Source organism: Alternaria novae-zelandiae (assembly GCF_023758075.1).
Source record: "Alternaria novae-zelandiae strain BMP 2774 chromosome Unknown scaffold_25, whole genome shotgun sequence".
Classification (NCBI taxonomy): Eukaryota; Fungi; Ascomycota; class Dothideomycetes; order Pleosporales; family Pleosporaceae; genus Alternaria; species Alternaria novae-zelandiae.
The window spans coordinates 306,706-324,427 of record NW_026056985.1 but is presented as its reverse complement, the minus strand read 5'-3'; the positions used below and the strand labels follow the sequence as shown (position 1 = coordinate 324,427).

The 17,722-nt window shown below is 53.1% G+C and overlaps 9 protein-coding genes across 9 annotated transcripts in view; 5 read left to right on the top strand and 4 right to left on the bottom strand.

Annotated features, from left to right (window-relative positions):
- The window catches only part of J4E88_009657 (uncharacterized protein), a gene marked incomplete at both ends in the record, with an annotated part of 6,124 nt that extends 3,365 nt beyond the window's left edge, over positions 1 to 2,759 (top strand). Inside the window, 4 exons of the mRNA XM_049403256.1 lie at positions 148 to 756; positions 803 to 853; positions 917 to 2,653; positions 2,703 to 2,759. Coding sequence (XP_049251030.1) covers positions 148 to 756; positions 803 to 853; positions 917 to 2,653; positions 2,703 to 2,759 — 2,454 coding nt within the window. The remainder of the gene's footprint in view (positions 1 to 147; positions 757 to 802; positions 854 to 916; positions 2,654 to 2,702) is intronic.
- A 647-nt stretch (positions 2,760 to 3,406) lies between these two features.
- Positions 3,407 to 4,341, bottom strand: J4E88_009656 (uncharacterized protein; the record flags this gene model as incomplete). The annotated part of the gene is made up of 3 exons (XM_049403255.1): positions 3,407 to 3,432; positions 3,572 to 4,248; positions 4,307 to 4,341. The coding sequence occupies 3 exons, from the start codon at positions 4,339 to 4,341 to the stop codon at positions 3,407 to 3,409; spliced, it is 738 nt and encodes a 245-aa protein (XP_049251029.1).
- A 542-nt stretch (positions 4,342 to 4,883) lies between these two features.
- On the top strand, positions 4,884 to 5,487 carry J4E88_009655 (uncharacterized protein; the record flags this gene model as incomplete). The annotated part of the gene is made up of 2 exons (XM_049403254.1): positions 4,884 to 5,094; positions 5,144 to 5,487. 2 exons carry the CDS (start codon positions 4,884 to 4,886, stop codon positions 5,485 to 5,487), a joined length of 555 nt encoding a protein of 184 aa, XP_049251028.1.
- A 589-nt stretch (positions 5,488 to 6,076) lies between these two features.
- On the bottom strand, positions 6,077 to 7,549 carry J4E88_009654 (uncharacterized protein; the record flags this gene model as incomplete). The annotated part of the gene is made up of 2 exons (XM_049403253.1): positions 6,077 to 7,059; positions 7,111 to 7,549. The coding sequence occupies 2 exons, from the start codon at positions 7,547 to 7,549 to the stop codon at positions 6,077 to 6,079; spliced, it is 1,422 nt and encodes a 473-aa protein (XP_049251027.1).
- Positions 7,550 to 8,143: 594 nt separating this feature from the next.
- On the top strand, positions 8,144 to 9,018 carry J4E88_009653 (uncharacterized protein; the record flags this gene model as incomplete). Its single annotated transcript, XM_049403252.1, has 2 exons — positions 8,144 to 8,200; positions 8,248 to 9,018. 2 exons carry the CDS (start codon positions 8,144 to 8,146, stop codon positions 9,016 to 9,018), a joined length of 828 nt encoding a protein of 275 aa, XP_049251026.1.
- Positions 9,019 to 9,406: 388 nt separating this feature from the next.
- Positions 9,407 to 10,931, bottom strand: J4E88_009652 (uncharacterized protein; the record flags this gene model as incomplete). Its single annotated transcript, XM_049403251.1, has 6 exons — positions 9,407 to 9,833; positions 9,889 to 10,161; positions 10,218 to 10,317; positions 10,370 to 10,598; positions 10,664 to 10,686; positions 10,736 to 10,931. The coding sequence occupies 6 exons, from the start codon at positions 10,929 to 10,931 to the stop codon at positions 9,407 to 9,409; spliced, it is 1,248 nt and encodes a 415-aa protein (XP_049251025.1).
- A 2,485-nt stretch (positions 10,932 to 13,416) lies between these two features.
- On the top strand, positions 13,417 to 14,777 carry J4E88_009651 (uncharacterized protein; the record flags this gene model as incomplete). Its single annotated transcript, XM_049403250.1, has 3 exons — positions 13,417 to 13,670; positions 13,718 to 14,487; positions 14,539 to 14,777. The coding sequence occupies 3 exons, from the start codon at positions 13,417 to 13,419 to the stop codon at positions 14,775 to 14,777; spliced, it is 1,263 nt and encodes a 420-aa protein (XP_049251024.1).
- A 693-nt stretch (positions 14,778 to 15,470) lies between these two features.
- Positions 15,471 to 16,340, top strand: J4E88_009650 (uncharacterized protein; the record flags this gene model as incomplete). Its single annotated transcript, XM_049403249.1, has 1 exon — positions 15,471 to 16,340. The coding sequence occupies one exon, from the start codon at positions 15,471 to 15,473 to the stop codon at positions 16,338 to 16,340; it is 870 nt and encodes a 289-aa protein (XP_049251023.1).
- Positions 16,341 to 16,596: 256 nt separating this feature from the next.
- J4E88_009649 (uncharacterized protein) lies at positions 16,597 to 17,413 on the bottom strand (the record flags this gene model as incomplete). The annotated part of the gene is made up of 2 exons (XM_049403248.1): positions 16,597 to 17,041; positions 17,097 to 17,413. 2 exons carry the CDS (start codon positions 17,411 to 17,413, stop codon positions 16,597 to 16,599), a joined length of 762 nt encoding a protein of 253 aa, XP_049251022.1.
- Between the last annotated feature and the right edge of the window lie 309 nt (positions 17,414 to 17,722).

Here is a 17,722-nt window from a genome sequence, read left to right as displayed (position 1 = left end):
ATAAAGCTTTTTTTTTTTTTTGTTTAATTTTTTTTCCCCCCCCCCCCGTCACTGAATTTCTCCTGGCTATCGCAACATAAATTCTGCGTCTTCCCAAACACCATCGTATATCTCCAGGCTAGGTTCAAGAACTAACAGATCTACTAGAATCCGGAGACTGTGAGCACAGACTACGATGAAGCAGACCGCCTCTACTTCGAGAACATCAGCGTGGAGACCGTGATGGACATCTACACCATGGAGAACTCCAGCGGCGTCATTGTCTCTATGGGAGGTCAAACATCCAACAATATCGCTCTTCCACTGCACCGCATGAACGTCAAGATCCTCGGTACCTCTCCAGAGATGATCGACAACGCGGAGAACAGATACAAGTTCTCTCGTATGTTGGACCGCATCAACGTCGACCAGCCCGCCTGGAAGGAGCTTACCAGCATTGACGAGGCGATGGAGTTCTGCGACCGGGTATCCTACCCTGTCTTGGTTCGTCCCTCATACGTCCTCTCTGGAGCTGCCATGAACACTGTCTACTCGAAGCACGACCTGGCCAACTATCTCAACCAAGCCGCGGATGTATCCAAGGAGCACCCAGTCGTCATCACCAAGTACATCGAGAATGCTAAGGAGATTGAGATGGATGCCGTCGCTCGCAACGGAACCATGATTGGCCACTTCATCTCTGAGCATGTCGAGAATGCTGGTGTCCACTCAGGTGACGCTACGCTGATCCTGCCACCGCAAGATCTCGACCCCGAGGTATGCACCTCCGGCACACATTCTCGAGCTATACTAACGTACCCAGACCATTCGTCAAATCGAAGATGCAACCAGAAAGATAGGTCAGGCCCTGAATGTACGCGAACCTCCTCTACAAATCACATATGAGGCCGATACTGACTTCTTCTGCCAAATCTAGATTACTGGACCTTATAACATCCAGTTCATCGCCAAGGACAACGAGATCAAGGTCATTGAGTGCAATGTTCGCGCTTCCCGATCTTTCCCATTCGTCTCCAAGGTCATGGGTGTCGACCTGATCGAGATGGCTACCAAGGCCATGTCTGGCTTGCATGTTACGGAGTACCCTCCCACCAACATTCCCGCGGACTACGTCGGTGTCAAGGTTCCTCAATTCTCCTTCTCTCGTCTCTCTGGTGCCGATCCCGTCCTCGGTGTGGAGATGGCCTCTACTGGTGAAGTTGCCTGCTTCGGTCGCACCAAGTACGAGGCTTACATCAAGGGTCTTATCGCCACCGGCTTCAGGCTGCCAAAGAAGAACATCTTGCTGTCCATTGGTTCATTCAAGGACAAACTGGAGATGTTGCCTTCGATTGAGCGTCTGCACAAGATGGGCTACAATCTCTTCGCTACTGCCGGAACTGCCGACTACATCCAAGAGCACGGTATTCCAGTCAAGTTCTTGGAAGTGTTGTCCAGTGGTGAACATGACGAGCAGAAGCAGGAGTACTCGCTCACTCAGCACTTGTCCAACAACCTCATCGACTTGTACATCAACCTGCCATCAAGCAACCGCTTCCGTCGACCCGCCAACTACATGAGCAGAGGATACCAAACCCGTCGTATGGCTGTGGACTACCAGACTCCTCTGGTCACGAACGTCAAGAACGCGAAGTTGTTGATAGAGGCTATCGCTCGTCACTACGACATGGAGATCAGCAAGGTGGACTTCCAGGAGTTCGCTGCTGCCCCTGGATCGCACGACTCGTCGTCTGGGCCGATGTCCAAGCTCAGCGGTTCGTTGTCCCTTCAGCAGCTTCTTGCAAGGTCGCCCTTCAAGAGGGAGCACATCACATCTGTCAAGCAGTTCTCACGCGCAGACCTTCATCTGCTGTTCACTATCGCTCAGGAGATGCGTCTGGGTACTCAGCGTCAGGGCTGCCTTGACATCCTCAAGGGTCGCGTCCTCTGCACCCTGTTCTGCGAGCCATCGACTAGAACCTCTGCTTCTTTCGATGCTGCTATGAAGCGTCTCGGTGGCGAGGTGGTTGTCATCAACGAGTTGGTGTCGTCTACCCAGAAAGGCGAGTCCATCGCCGACACGATCCGCACTCTGGGCTGCTACGGCGATGCCATTGTTTTGCGTCACCCGTCTGAGGAGTCGATCAACATCGCTACCAAGTTCTCAGATGTGCCTATCATCAACGCTGGTAACGGCAGCCGCGAGCACCCGACTCAGGCTCTTCTCGACATCTTCACTATCCGAGAGGAACTTGGTACAGTGAACGGCCTGAACATCACCTTCGTCGGTGACCTCAAGTACGGCCGAACAGTTCACTCCCTTTGTGAACTCCTCTCCCATTACGATGTCACCATCAACCTTGTTTCGCCTGCGTCCCTGCCCATGCCTTCGGGAGTCACCGATGCCCTCAAAGCCCGTGGTCAGCTGAACAAGGTTACCACTGAGCTGACAGACGACATCGTCGCTTCATCGGACGTCATGTACTGCACTCGTGTGCAGAAGGAGCGCTTCCCAGATGTCGCCACCTATGAGGCAGTGAAGGATGCGTTCGTCATCGACAACAAGCTACTCAAGGGAGCCAAGGCGAACATGATTGTCATGCACCCGCTGCCCAGGAACAACGAGATCAATGAGGAGGTGGACTTCGACCCCAGGGCGGCCTACTTCAGACAGGTAAGTCTCACTGCGCACAAGCCGAACACTCTAGCTAACGTGAATGTAGATGAGGTATGGCCTGTACACGCGTATGGCGCTTCTCGCCATGGTCATGGCTCCCTAGTCAAACCATGCAGCGCACGATTTCATGGCAGGCGTTTGACGGTTTTCACGGAAACGAACAAAGCAACAAAAAGTTCTGCTTCATCCTACTTTCCTTTCGGGTTTATACCATCTTATAGACGAGCGTCATCCACAGATGTTGTAGATAGATACTCAAGCATTTACACGGGAGTTCTGGATATGGGTAAAGGGCACATGTATGATGTAAAATTTTCAACATCAGTATGGGGGGAAGCTATTTCATTTTTTCTGCAGCATGTCTCGGTGTTATTCTTCTGCTACGGGCTAAGAGGGGGAACTTTATTTCATTTTTACTTCGATCTCTTCTGGCGTTGAGTGGGTCCCTCATCGAGGTTGGGACTTGGATCGGTATTGGGGCGCATCATCGGAAAGCCAAACTAAGGGCATTATGGAAATGGATCTGCATGGGACGGAGTCGGTGGAATTCGCATACAAGATGAAATGGGAACGGAAATATGGTAGTAATTACTACTGGTAATAGGGAAGACGCCAGACGCCTCGCCCTTGGTGTATACAATAAACAAATTCCCCACGCGCAAAGTCGTCAGGCTTTGCATAATCGCATCAAAACTTCTGAACTCGTCGCACATCTGGAAACCGACGTATCGTGCCTTTGTCGGCGTGACTCTAGTGACCGAGGCATCGTCCCCAACCTGGTGTTTGTTAGCGTTTTGTTCGAGAGATCGCGCGCTACGAAGGTGTTCGCTTTCGGGGTGTCACCGTCTACGCAAAGCAGGCAGGTACACGCTGATAACGAGCACCCTCGTGAGATGCCATCCGCAATGAACTTACCAGGAAGACCACAGCCGAAGCCAACAAAGAGATAGATCAAAAAGATGACGACGAGCGTCAGCAGCACCATCAGCTTGACGTTCTTCCACCACATCCGCCTCTTGAGCGTCCTCGACCGGACCCTAAAGTCGCGCGCATTCTCGCCCAATCTGCCCGTCTTGTCAACCAGCACACTCATATGCTCGCCTCTCTCCAGCACGCGCTCAATGTTCTCCGTCATGATCTCTCTGACGCCCTCAATCTCGCGCTGAGCAGTTCTTAGCGCATCCTGCTGACCGGCCTGCGTACCACCCTGCTCCACCATCATTCTCTTCAACGCGCCATTGAAACTCGCACATCCATACGGCGGCAAGTCGTGGAAATTCGTGCTGCCAGGCTCAAATTCGGCAAAGAACTTCTTCTCGAGGTTTGTCAGGAAGCCAAAAGGTATGCGCTGGCCGAGGTCGCGCTCAGCAATGACGAGGAAGGTAAGGCCGCCGGCTGTCGACTGGTTGTTGGGGAAGTCCGAGGGCGATTTGACGAGGCAGTGGATGAAGAACTTGGATTGATCGATAGTCTTATGGGCGGATTTGTCGTGGGCGATGCGTGGGAGGACGAGGGAGACGAGCGAGGAGGCGTTTGAGGAGGCCGAGGCGGTGTGTTCAGTGAGGACGGTGGTGTTGTGGGCTATGCATGCGCTGTGAAGTTGTCAGTCACGTTACTCACAATATACATTGCGTACTAGGTATGTCGTACTAGAGCAGCGGCGTAGAAGACGACGAAGACGCCATGTTGACGGCTGGCGGAGGAAGACCAGGGCTTCTGCGCTTAGCTGGGGGTGCTCTTGCTCGTTTGCGCGACTTGGGGTTGGAAGGGGCTTTTGAAAGGGCGATGAGTCCTCGAGAGACTAGGTCGTTGTGATGGAGTGGGTCTTGAGTGGTGATAGGAGCCGTTGGCTGTGATGGTGCAGCTGCGGAAGGAGAGCCACTAAAGCTGGGGATGCTGCCTCTAGCCATGTGCGTCATAGCCAAGCCGGTTCACGCCTGATGCGCTAATGCGTGGATCGCGCTTGCGATGGAGATTGACTGAATGGGGCGTTGCTTGTGATTTTAGTTGCTTTGGCGTCTGCTTGCGCGTGCGAGAGGATTGTCGCAAGTAACAATTGCGAGGACTGCTCTCCTTTCAATTGTGGTGGTCGCGATCGCGTCACGTCAAGGATCTGCCTGTCACTTTTTATTTGGGTGATTCCGTTTGCACTGCACCTCGACACCCCACACTTTTCGGCGCGCATACTCCACGGTAACACAGAGACACCGACACAGTTCGAGTGAATATGGTTCGCGTCAAGAATCGCTACTTGGTCGTCAACTTCCTATACCCAGAGCCTCCCGCCAAGAGCAAAACGCAACTCCCGGATGTCATCCAAATCCACTCGCCGACACCTGATGCTCTCAAACAGGGCATTATTGTACGCATGATACGAGATGGAGTCGAAGACTTATTTGGCGACTATGGTTCGGGTATGGTATCTTCGGGTCTGAAGGGTGCGCACTCCTCTGAGCCTCATAATCGCCTTACTAACGAATAGCACAGTCAACTACTACTCCCCCTCGACCAGCACAGCCATAATACGATGTCCACGAGACCACTACGAAATGGTCTGGGCAGCACTCACATACATTACCCACCTCCCCAAACCCCTCGACACACCTGTCGTAATCAGAGTCGTAAGGGTTAGCGGCACGATCAAGAAAGCGGAAGAGGAGGTTATCCGGCAGTCACAGCATATTATCAAGAGAGCACGAGCTTGGGATGGTGCAGGGGAGCTGCCGATGCTACAAAGTGTAGAGAAGGCGGCGGATAAAGAGAGACAGCGTGAGAGCGAAGTGCTTGCTAGAGTAGACGACGGAAATGAGAGCGAGGACATGAGCGAGTAGGTGCAAGCCGCATCTTCCTCATGCTTCTCCCATCTACTATGCCGAGCCTATTGGATAGCGGGTAGCATCATTGCACGCCCCTGGATGCTCGGCGACTCACTTTGTCTATGCCCCCGTACCGGACATAACCACTTGTGTCCCTCCCTACGAAAGCGTCCTGGGCTAGGGAGGGAAGATGCGACATCGCGCCGCATACTTGGTAATACACACGGTTTCCAACAGCTGCAGTGCGAGCGATATGTGTATCCACTATCGCCGGCCGTATCCCTCTGGTAGAAGGCGTCTCGGCTCAGCCCACGTATACTCTACGTAACTGCATGGGCGAGCCTCAGGCTCAGCAAAAGAACCATCTCTTCTCTCGACACCGTACCTAGTTAGGTAATTCTGTAACCCAGAAACGGAGCTTACAGGCATACACCGTTCTCGGTTTCTCTAGCAAGTTCTTTGAACAACAGGTACATTCTCAAAGGATTTCTACAGATAAGATGGAACAGTACGGCTATAAAGCGATTAAAAGAATAGCAACATCTCACAAGATGAATTATATACATTTTTGATACATGTGACTAGTCGTACAAAACGCAGACCCTTAGTTCGGTCTCAGCATAGCGATTATACTCGCCGTGATAACAGCTCCCGCCGCAGCACCTTGAAGAATGGCGCTGGTGTAGTCGATTCGTCGCATCGAAATAACGCGATCGCTCACAATGTCGTTTGCTATGAAGCTCGCCTTTTGCTGCAAGCTTTCCAGCTTGGAGCGAGGAGCGGCGAGAGATGGTGCGCTTTCTTCAGCGACAGCTATGCGCTCCTCGGGTGTTAGAGCCTCTTCTTCTGGTGTGACGGTTTCGGCTTCCGCAACGACGGAAACTGGCACTGGATCAACAGCTGCTTCAGGCATGACCTCTGGTATGAGGTCCGCTTCGACTGGCGATCCAATGTTTGTACCAGCTGTGGGCGACTCCTCAATGACTTCAGATACTACAGGCGCCGCGGCTTTTAAGGGTGTGTCGGTATGATCAACGACCCGGTCGATCTCCTCTTCAATCGCCGTCAGACCTCGAGAGGCTGATGAGGGCGCGACTGCTGCAGCACCGACTGATGGTGTAGCGGCATCCATAGCAAGCTTTTGGTGTGCCTCCAACGTATTCTTGATCTCCCGGACCATCCTCCTCCTCCGCCATGGCTCCAAGATGGCCAGACTCAATAACAGCAGGAAGATGTTGACACCCATGAGGCCAAACGTGACCCATGTACTGTTCCTTCGGATAGTATCACTCCATATTTGCTCTTCATGGTATTGTGCACGTTCTCTCTTCTCAAGCTGTGCCCGCGCGTCCTCCAAGGCATTCTCGGCGTTTGCAACAGCGTCTTTGGCTTCGCGGACGGCTTGGTCGTTGATGTGTTCGGAGCGGATGAGAGCCATGTAGCGTTCGAGATCGCCGTTTGACCAGGAGTGCTTGCGTTCGAGAAGAGCGACGACTTCCTTCTGCGAGGTGGCTTGGTGGGCAAGGGCGGTATCGAGGGCTTGTTTGGCGGAATCAATGGCTGAGCGGCGGGCTTTGACGAGTTTCTCTGTGTGGTGTTAGCTGTCGCATCGCCATAGTCGGAGACTTGTGTATGTACCTTGCTCTTTGATCTCCCTCCTGAGTGCCTCTACCCCAGAGTAGTCGGTGCCAGTGTATGTGTTGACCTTTTGCGTGACTACAGCAAGCTTCGGCAGCAGCTCATCCATGGCCTCGGAGAAGCGCTTGGAAAGACTCCATCTCTGCTTCTCTTGGTGCGAAGGCAGGTGTTCATCCGGCACGCGAGCAATGTTGTCCAAGGACTCGTCCTTCTTGGGTGGTTCCGGCTCTTGTGGAGGTGGTTCTTTGACCTCGGGGACGGGGGTATCCGTCAATGCAGCCACCGAAGTCTCAGCTGCTCTTTTGATAGCTTTCTGATCCTCTAGCAGAGCGTTGAGTCTTCGCTCTAACCGTTCTTGATCCTCTGGCGATGGTGTGGATGCTGATAATCTGGTTGGAGGTTGCTGGAGGGGATTCGCGTCGTCTGCGGGCGGTGGCATTGCGATAGGATCCGACGGCTTGGGCGGTCTCCCTTCTTCCATCCATCTTGTCGAGCTTGCAAAGGTACGCCGCGACCTACTTGCGGATGCGTTGGCGCTCAATTGTGTCTTTCCATCCCACCTCTGCGCACCAGAAGCTGTGCGATACCTATAACTCCAGCATACCGACGATGCGCTGCGAGCGACATTGCTGAAAGAACGCGAAGAAGGGGCTACCGTACTGGCGATAAGCGAGCGTGAAGCATGCTGAAGCAGTGGCCTCATTCTTGTCTCTGCCCTCACATGGAGAGCGCCTGAGCTGGATGACGAATGACGAAAATGCGCCAAAATGCGGACCCCCGAAGGCGGGCGGGCGGCGTCGCAGCGAGCGCTGACGTGCCAAGGCGCGTGGGGTTGCGGCATGACGGTGACTGGCCCTCTCAGCTCTAGCAACCCGTCCCTTATTTGCAGACTGCCGGCATTCCGATTAAGGGTTTCCTAGCGCCTCTGGCCTAATCTTTTAGATGGTGTTGATATCTGGCGGGGTGCTTCTCACTCCTACATTCACACCTCCACCGTAAACCAGCACCATAGTCGCTCGTTTAGTATTCCAACATGGGTTCAGCACAGATCGATCTGGCACAATTGCCTGCCATGAAGAGTGACCCCAAGGTATAACTCTTTTCACCCGATTGGTACATCTCAACTAACAAGCACAGTTCATCTTCTTCACCGACTTCGACGGCACAATCACCCTCCAAGACTCCAATGACTTCATGACCGACAACATTGGCTACGGCCGCGACAAACGCCGTGCGGGCAACATCGCCTGCCTCAACAACGAAATCTCCTTCCGCGACTCCTTTCGCGATATGATGGACAGCGTCACAAAGCCCTACGACCAATGTATCCAGTACCTCGTCGACAACATCAAGCTGGACCCTGGCTTCAAGGGCTTCTTTGAATGGTCGTTAGAGAACAACATCCCGGTCGTAGTACTGAGCTCGGGCATGGAGCCAGTCATCAAGGCGCTTTTGGAGAAGTTGGTCGGACCGGATGCAAGCAAGATGCAGGTCCTGGGCAACCACGTCGGTCCACGCGAAGGAAAGAACATCAACGAGGAGGGTGGATGGCAGATCCTGTTCAAGCACCCTGAGTCTGGCTTCGGCCACGATAAGTCTATTGAACTACGAAAGTACTCGAGCCTACCTGAGAACCTCCGACCAACCATGTTCTACGCCGGCGACGGTGTATCCGATCTCTCTGCAGCACGCGAGACCGACTTGCTCTTCGCCAAGAAGGGCCACGACCTGATCAGCTACTGCGCGCGCGAGGATGTGCCATTCACAGTCTTCGAGGACTGGTCCAACATCCTGGCCAAGTGCAAGAGCATCGTAGAGGGAAAGACCACTGTCCAGGCGGCCGCCAAGGAAGGCTACGAGGCGTACAAGAGCGGCGCTGCTGGAATCGACGTTCAGACGGCGAAATAAGTGGAAGCTCGGAAATTTGCGGAGATCCACCCAACAGCCTGGGGGTTGGGGTCGTCTATGCTGCGGCGCAGTAGGCACCGAATCCTCCTGATGATGTGCGCACGGCAGTGGCTGCGGCGCGGATGAATCCATGTGAAGATGGATCAGATCCCTCAGGATTATCTTAGACGAAAATCCGGACGACATAGAAAGACTATAGACACGACTACACGATAGACTAGAATCTTATGAAAGTGCTTATCCAAGCAGATGTGCTGCATACCAGATAACCGTTATTACATACTCATACAAACATTGCACAACCGTCAGTGCTTTTACCAGGGTATCTCTCATAACTCCATGTAGCAACGACAACCTCAGCTGCATACCTACAACTCACAGACTCACACTATCTGGAGATGTTTACCTCAGTCGTCCTCACGATAGTCATACCTCTAGGAAGCACACTGCGCCTCTCTCCGGTATTGACCTCATGCTCCAAGATACTATCGTCGCTCTCGCCCGCGAGACTCTTGGGCCTACTCAAGGCTCTTCCTCGTGAAGCCTCGCAGGTATACGTATCCTTGCCCAGCACGGTATCCTCGGAGTACGGATCCCGTGCCGTCGACTGTGAGCCTCCAGACATGTTCCTCATGGCGTATGCGTTACCGGGACGCATGTCATCGTGTTTCATGTACCCATTGGAGCGGAAAGGTGTACTGTTGCCAGTGGTGCGACCTTTGGTGGCGAGAGAACGCATTTGGCCGAAGAAGTTCGCGAAGAGGGGCTTCATGGTTGGGAGGCATGCGGCGATGATGCCTACGTGCATCTCGACTCTGTAAGAGGGGTCAGTCAAAGGGGAAGAGTGAGCTGTCAGAGGAGGGTGCATACTGTTGCCAAATGTAGTACCATGCTCCATCGCCGGACCAGTCGGTTATCTTGAAGAAGTTGTACTGCATTGGCGTCTTGTAGATGGCTACTGCAGAGGCGAAGAGACCCAAGCTTAAGATGACTGCCAGACCTATGCGCGTTTGGATCGTAACTTGTAATTTCCACACCATCGGGATGGGGATGAGGGCGAAGAGCAGATCAGTGGCGATGTTGACTGAAGAGTTGAAGACGCCGACGTTTTTGAAGATACCAGAATCGTAGCATTTCGCAGTTCTAAAGACACGTTAGCATTGTTCTCAAATGTTACTGGAAGTGAGTGAAGAGCTTACCCTGTCGGCGGACGCATGTTGAAGTCCCATCCCGCTTGTACCGGAATGCACTGGAAAATGATGGCGAATGTCGAACCAATGGTGAACACACCAATGAAGACTGATCGCATGTTAGCTGCTTATCTCTCACCACGTAGCTCATTCAGACTTACTCAACATAGCAATGAGAAATGGACGCCACTTTGTTCGGTCCGCGAGCCGTAACAAGAAGAATCCGATTGAAAGCTTGATGAAGCTGTATGCAGCGATGATGAAGATCGAGTAGAAGTACATGACTTTGAAGAAGAGTAATACGTTCTCGGGTGGAAAGGCTTCAGCATGCAGTCCAAGTCCCAGGTCAATGACCTTCAGGAATAAGCCCAGGGTGGTGGAGCTTAGAGCCTGTGGAGTGACGATTAGCAACCAGCTCTCTTCGAACAAGTTCATGCATGAGCATGGCGACTCACCAATGCAATCGCCATCATAGCATCTGTTTCAGTCAGTTCTGTTTGATACAAATGCGAATGGATCATACATACCATCCCAGCCAAATGTCTTTAGCATGAAGAGCCGCACATAGAATCGCAAGAGTATAGCGCTCGTCGACAGTGCGAACAACGAACCTTCCACCGCCATCAAGTGTCCAGCTTGATTCTCGGCCATATACTCTGGTGACCGAGCTGGCATCACGGGCAAGCCCTCGGCCTGTCTCGCAATAAGGGCGTGATACTCCATGTCGGTGGTTGCGCGGATTGAAAGTGATGGCAAGACTGTAAGTCTTGGAAGTAGGTCCCCAGACTATTAGAGTGCTGCTCAGGAGCGTTTCCTGCGGGCTTCTCCAGAGTAGCACTTAGGCACATGCACACTGTGTAAACCCGAACCGCACACAAGCGAACATACATCTCAAACTGTCCTGGTTTAGGCCAGTAACAGCTCGTCGTACATGCATGGGCCGCCACTTCAATGTCGACATGGCGGCTCGGCAGGATCGTGCAGCTTGCGAATAGCCGGAATGGCGTTTCTCATGGCATACTGACCACTCTCGTGACGACCAGCGGCTCTGTGAGTACGAAGTTTAATCCTTCATCCTTCGATGTGCCGCGCAACTGCTACGTCTTCGGCCTCAAGATAAATGTGGTAGCATGCGCGAAGGGTTTCTCATACAAAAGCCTTCTGCGCGGAACGTTTTGACGACACAGTCTTCCTGTCCACCACTCAACGTCGCGGGCGGTCCGTACCGTCCACTCAGTCAGTCATGGTTAAAGCCACGATCGTTGACAAGGAAAATATAGACTCGGGATGATCAATGCTTCTATAGGAAGACGGACTTCGAAGCCCGCCCTCTCACAGATATTGCTCGGAGGACAGCCTGAGTTGGAGGCTATGCAGGTACACCTACTGCGCATCGAAGTAATGCAGGCTGAACGAGAACGCGATGTTTTACTGAAGGATTATTGAAGTTCGTAGCGACTTTCCTCTTCGGTCTAGTTGTCAGGCGTCCTGGTCATGGATTTTAGTCAAGACGATTGTCGTTTTACGCACGGAGATGGAGACTGCTGCACGTTGTGTAAACGAACACATCCTAGTCATCGGCAAGTCTCAGACTTCTTCCTTCCATATTGCCCAACGTTCCTGTACGACTGACCGTGATTGCTGTCTTCTGCCCATTGGCCACGAATGGGACGCAGTTTGAGTACGTCGGACAATGGTGTGTGATCTTCTCGCGTTAATGCGTGCTGCTTGCTTTTCGCATGCCAAAACCATTGGTAATGAAAGTGCGACCATCGCGGCACGCGAGCAAGGTCGAGTAAGCGAAGTCCGGACCTGCCGCACACGATGTAGGTGGTAACATGTGAGATGAGTAAACGGATTGGTGGTCGGCCGGGCGCTAGACGTTCACGCTGCCGCTGCCGCTGCCGCCTCCGCGGCATTCCCTGGAATTATCCGGCCATAGCGTGTTCTCGCGGCCCGTGGACCTTATTCCCCTCCCGTTCAGAGCTGGAGCACCAGAACTCCAGACTCCTCAAAATCGACAGGGTCTCCGAGCAAGACTGTTATTAGCCACCTTGATGCGTTCTGCCTAAGCACGAGCGATGATCAGAGCTTCTATACCAGCCATTGACTGGTCGATCTGGCGCTCTCCATCGGACCATAAGCACAAAACAGCAGTTATCCGCCATGAACCTAGGGCTCTTCCCGTGAGTTCCGCACCCGGACAGCGGGCTTCGCACGATGCGGCCGGATAAAATAAAGTGGCACTTGGCTATGGTCAAGCATCAAGATCTTGCTAAGATCGCGCTGCGATGTGTTCGCTCTCTTCCGCGATCAAACACCTTCATCGGATCGAGAAGCAAAACCCTTCAAGGAAAGCAACACGATGTCGATACATCCAGTCGGCACTCTTGTCGGGACTTGCCTGCGTGCCGGTGCGCTTCCCTCTGTGGAAAGCTACAGCCATCTTTGATGAATTTGCCGGCCCACACGGCTCGAGATGCTCCTCGTTCAGCCGCTTATACCAGGCCGCCTACAGCATCCTTCGACTACCTTCATAAACCCGTAACCGAGAACCCCGATAATCCAGCATCCAATCAAATTGAGCCGCTAACGCATCTTGCATTCAGTTACAGGTGTCAATTCCGGTCGTACATCTTCTTTCCACTCACATTTAGGGGCGAGACTCATGCGAACCCACGTGTAGCGGAGTTTAGGAAACGCCTCATCGGATCCTTCGAGGCGACCTCGGCATTTTCCAGATGCCTATTTGGTAATAGATCGTGCACAAAGGAGGTTGTCCAACCCTTTCAAACGCTTGCCGGATACCGGGCGAATAAAACTTCATTATGGCATAAGCCCAAGGGCCACCCAACTGACTCAATGGCTACCCGGAATCAACAAACCGAGTTGATGGGTCTGTAGACAGCACGATCTGCTACGGCACAGTTATGTTGGACTGTTATTAGACTAGATGGGGCGAGTAGTAAGGTACCTCCTGCGAGTATTTGAACACGCATGCGGCCTCCAAACTTTAGCCAGGGCATCGCCACACTTCGACTACGCCTCCCCCATCTCCTAATATTAATACAGTAGGAGCTAGCTCAGGCGGCCGCTCACCCGGAACCTTATTCAACGTCTTCGACCGTTTCAGTTCTTCCATCGTCTTCATCCTTCAAGCCCCTCTGTGTAGTCGATCACCCATTTTTAACCGGTTCGAAACGCCGTCATGCGCACTGCTGCACTCCTCTGGCTTGCGCCTACAGCACTAGCGAGTGCCATTCCACCATTGGAAGAGGCTGCTCCCGCTGTCACATTCGACAAGAGACAGAATGTCTCGCCAAATCTCCCCGGACCAAAGATCCTGCAGGCTGATGTGTATGCGGGTATTGCTGCCATCAACCAACAGATCTTCCAGGCTACACAGAAGCCTGACCAGTTCAAAAAGTGCAACCCTACGAACATCATTGTTCGCAAGGAATGGTAAGTCTGTTGTATTTCATGCATCTATTGTAAGCTAACATCACCAGGGTAACTTTTACTGAATCGGAGAAGAAAGATTACATCAACGCTGTTCAGTGTATCTCCAAGCTACCCCCTAAGACACCCGAGTCTGAGTGCCCAGGTTGCCGGAACCGATATGATGACTTTCTTGCTACCCACATCAAGCAAACATTTGCCATTCACAACACTGGCAACTTCCTTCCATGGCACCGCTACTTCACCTATGCCTACGAGAAAACTCTCCGTGACGAGTGTGGTTACAACGGCTACCAGCCATACTACAACTGGCCTCGATGGGCTGACGACCCAATGAAGAGCCCTGTCCTAGACGGCTCCGATACCTCGATGGGCGGTAATGGTGATGCAGGCTGCAGCAACCAGACGTTCTACGGTATCCCGACCAATCTGGAGCCTCTGATCAAGATTCCCAAGGGCACTGGCGGAGGTTGCGTGACGTCTGGTCCATTCAAGGATTGGTCTGTCAACCTTGGTCCCCTCTTCACCGACGCACTCTGCACGCCTGAGAACCCAATCACTGTTAACTCCTCCACTCCTTGGAATGTCGGTCTCGGATACAACCCCCGCTGCCTGAAGCGTGACATCTCTTCTTGGTCCTCCAGCCAATGGACCAACGATGAGATGGTTGTCAAACTGCTGAACAGCCCTGACATGAAGACCTTCTGGTACGACATGCAAGGTGGTGAGAACGCGTTTTCCAACAACTTCATGGGTGTGCACACTGCTGGTCACTTCACCGTGGGTGGAGACCCCGGTTCTGACTTCTTCACCTCTCCTGGTATGTTTTCCGTACTCTATTTTACGAGTATTCTGGGCTAACAATGAATAGGTGACCCTTACTTCTACTTCCATCACGCCCAGATCGACCGTGTGTGGTGGTCATGGCAGAACGTAAACCCCGCGGAAAGGACTAACGCCATCTACGGAACCATCGCCCTCGGTGACCCCACCGCTCCTGCGACCAAGCTCACCGACACTATGACTCTCGGACACGCCTACCCCGGAAACATTACTGTTGCTGATGCGATGAGCACCATGGGTGGACCTTTCTGCTACACCTACATCTAGACGCGGCTTTTGACTCTCATTTCCTTCCTGTATATACTTGACTCGTACACGATAATTTTGGACGGCGGGCTAGAGTCGATTTGCTGTTGACCTCAAAAATAGACCAACCATGCGTATCTCATGACAATAAAATAGACTTCTATTGAGATGATTCGTCGCCTTACTCTGAACCGAGCGCGTGACGACGGATATACCTAAGCCTGCTACAGACCGCACAAGCATCGCGTATCGTCACATTCCAAAAGATGGAGGAAACTAAGGCGATCTAACGCATGTTCCGCAGCGCTAAGCGGTCACCTTACCTGGGCTGCATATGTCCCGCAACGAATATGAATGGGCGGGGTCTCTCCATCCAAAGCGCGGAGACCCTGCAGTGCCAACGCATCACCGACTGGAGAAGAATCGAGGGCAATCATGTCCTCCAATCCCTCCGACCACGTCCGTTTCAAACGCTGTTTGAGATTACAGCCACCCTGAATCGGAGCGCCCTCGAACGTTATTGGCATTTAGGATCCAGCGTCGTGGGATTTGCAGAGTTCAAGGAAGTCTTACCCCGCTAAGATTATAGCTCCCCCAACTTTCTAGATCCAGGGGACGCCCAAAGCACAACCACTGTCGCAAAGCATTACGCACCTACCAGACAGCATAACTAGACAACACAAAGGCCCCGCAGAGCCCAATAGTCCATCAATCATGAACGTCGATCCTCTAACCGGCGAGCCCCTCCCTTCAACCGCCATTCAACGCATCCTCTACCTCGCGCCCAAAGTCCACATCTACCAGATCCCGCCCGCAACCTCTACCAAAGGCTACCAGGCGTCGACCTGGACAGCCGACAACAACAAGCTCCAGATCTTTACCGCCCGATTACGCGTCGTCGAGACCTCAATACCGTCCAATGAGGAGCAACAAAGCAACGAGGATGCAGAGGAGAAGGTTACAACTACACTCCTGCTAGAGGACCCCAAGACGGGAGATCTGTTTGCCGCAGCGCCCTACACGAGTGAGAGAACAGTAGAACAGGCATTGGACAGCAGCCGCTTCTTCGCCATCACCGTCGTAGGCGAGGGGAGAAAAGCAATACTGGGCATGGGTTTCGAGGAACGCAGCGAAGCCTTTGATTTCAGCATTGCGCTGCAAGACGCCCGTCGCGTACTGGGCTTTGAGCAAAACCCCGCAGCGTCGTCATCATCGCGCAACTCCAAATCCGCACAAACACCCGTCGCCGAGGAACCGAAACGCGACTTCAGTCTCAAGGCCGGCGAGACAATATCGATAAATCTGGGTGGCTTGAAGGGAAGGCGGTCGAGATCACACGAGGGCGGTGAGAAGAACGACGAGGGCGACCGCAAAAGCGAGCAAGATGCGCTGTTCAGCATAAAGCCGCCGCCGGGAAGTGGGGGTGGAGGACCTGGGTTCCTACCTCCGCCGCCCAGCGCGAAGAGCGTCAAGGAGGAGCGGAGGAGAAGTAGGCAGAACTTTGACGCTGCGAACTTTACGCCGCCGAGACAGACAGCGGAGGATCTGGGCTTTGACGATGGCGAGTTCGGCGAGTTCCAATAGAGTAGAGTGGGAAAGTGGGAGGCATTTTGTGCATGTTTAGCATTGGAGTTTATCATCTGCACTGACTAGGTCTTCCGCGCATGGGAGGCGTATTGAAATTATGAAATCAAGACTTTGAAGATGTTCACATTGACGAGTGGTGTATTGTGACAGGAAAAATGGGGTGTGTTGGGTATATCTATCAATCTACGATGCGTGTAGGAGCCGCTCAAACCAAACGCCAGAACCATGTGCCCGAAATGCCCAAATCATATGTTCAAGAATATGTCCAGCCCTGCGCCTCGTCGTATAGTCTCTCAATATCCCGAATGAGATCCTCAGGCTTATCTCCACCCTCGCAGTCCTTGAACTTGCCACCATCGGTCACGCACCGCACCTTGTTGTCCAGTCTGACCGTACAACTCGTTGTGACGCCTACATCGCTACTATGCTGTACGCTGTCCCTCAGCAGGCCCATGCCATAGGCGCCGTTCTCTTTGCTCATGCAATCATTCAGCACGCCAAAGTCTAGGCCATGTTCTAGCGCACAGTCTTCGATGAGGGATCGAGCGGGTATCTCGGCGTAATCGGTGGTGAGGCAGTTCGTGAAGCCAAGGTAGAGTTTGGGATCGGGGTACTCGGATGCGGCGCAGAGCATGACGATGTCGCCCAGGCATTCGGTTTGGCCGTGTTTGCATTCGACGCCGTCGTCTGCTGTTAGGCTGCGTATCTGTCAGCTACGTGGTCTGCACCTTCCGCGTGGGTAATGCGTCGTACCTTCCAATCATGCTCAACCGGAAGTCGACCTTGTCTGACACATTTGCCATGGCAGGCAGGACGAGCTTCTTCAGGCAGTCGCGCGCATCCGGGCATTTGGACATGATGTGCACGTCTACTGGCACTTTGGTATCAGCTTCATCATGTAAGTCCATACAGGTGAACTGGCGCGCCAGCAAGAACAGACTGAACACCAGCACGACGGCCGCCATCTGCAGCCGTGTCTTCCTCGTCTTGCGCGATACCATGGTCTCGTCGGGCGGCGGCGCGGTTGCATCGACGTGCGAGTTGGGGAGGAGGGGCGCCTTTGCTTCCATTGCGCGGGATGGCGTCGGTGCGGTCTGCGGCTCTTATGTAGCGTCTCGTATTGGGGAATTTCGTGATAGGTGGTTGGTGGTCTGGACTGGCTTGCTGGACACGATGCGCTTGTAATGGGATGGACGAAGTCGAATGCGGCAAGAGATGGACTGATAGGCGTTCGGGTTACTGCTGATAGCGTGTCGACTAACGTGTCAAGGCTGTGAGTGGCGGATCTAGGGCTCAGGCAAAAACAAAACAATCTAAACTCTATATCTCATGAGCGTCGAGGAAGTTGTCAAGACGCGTTCTTCAATGACGTGACGCCT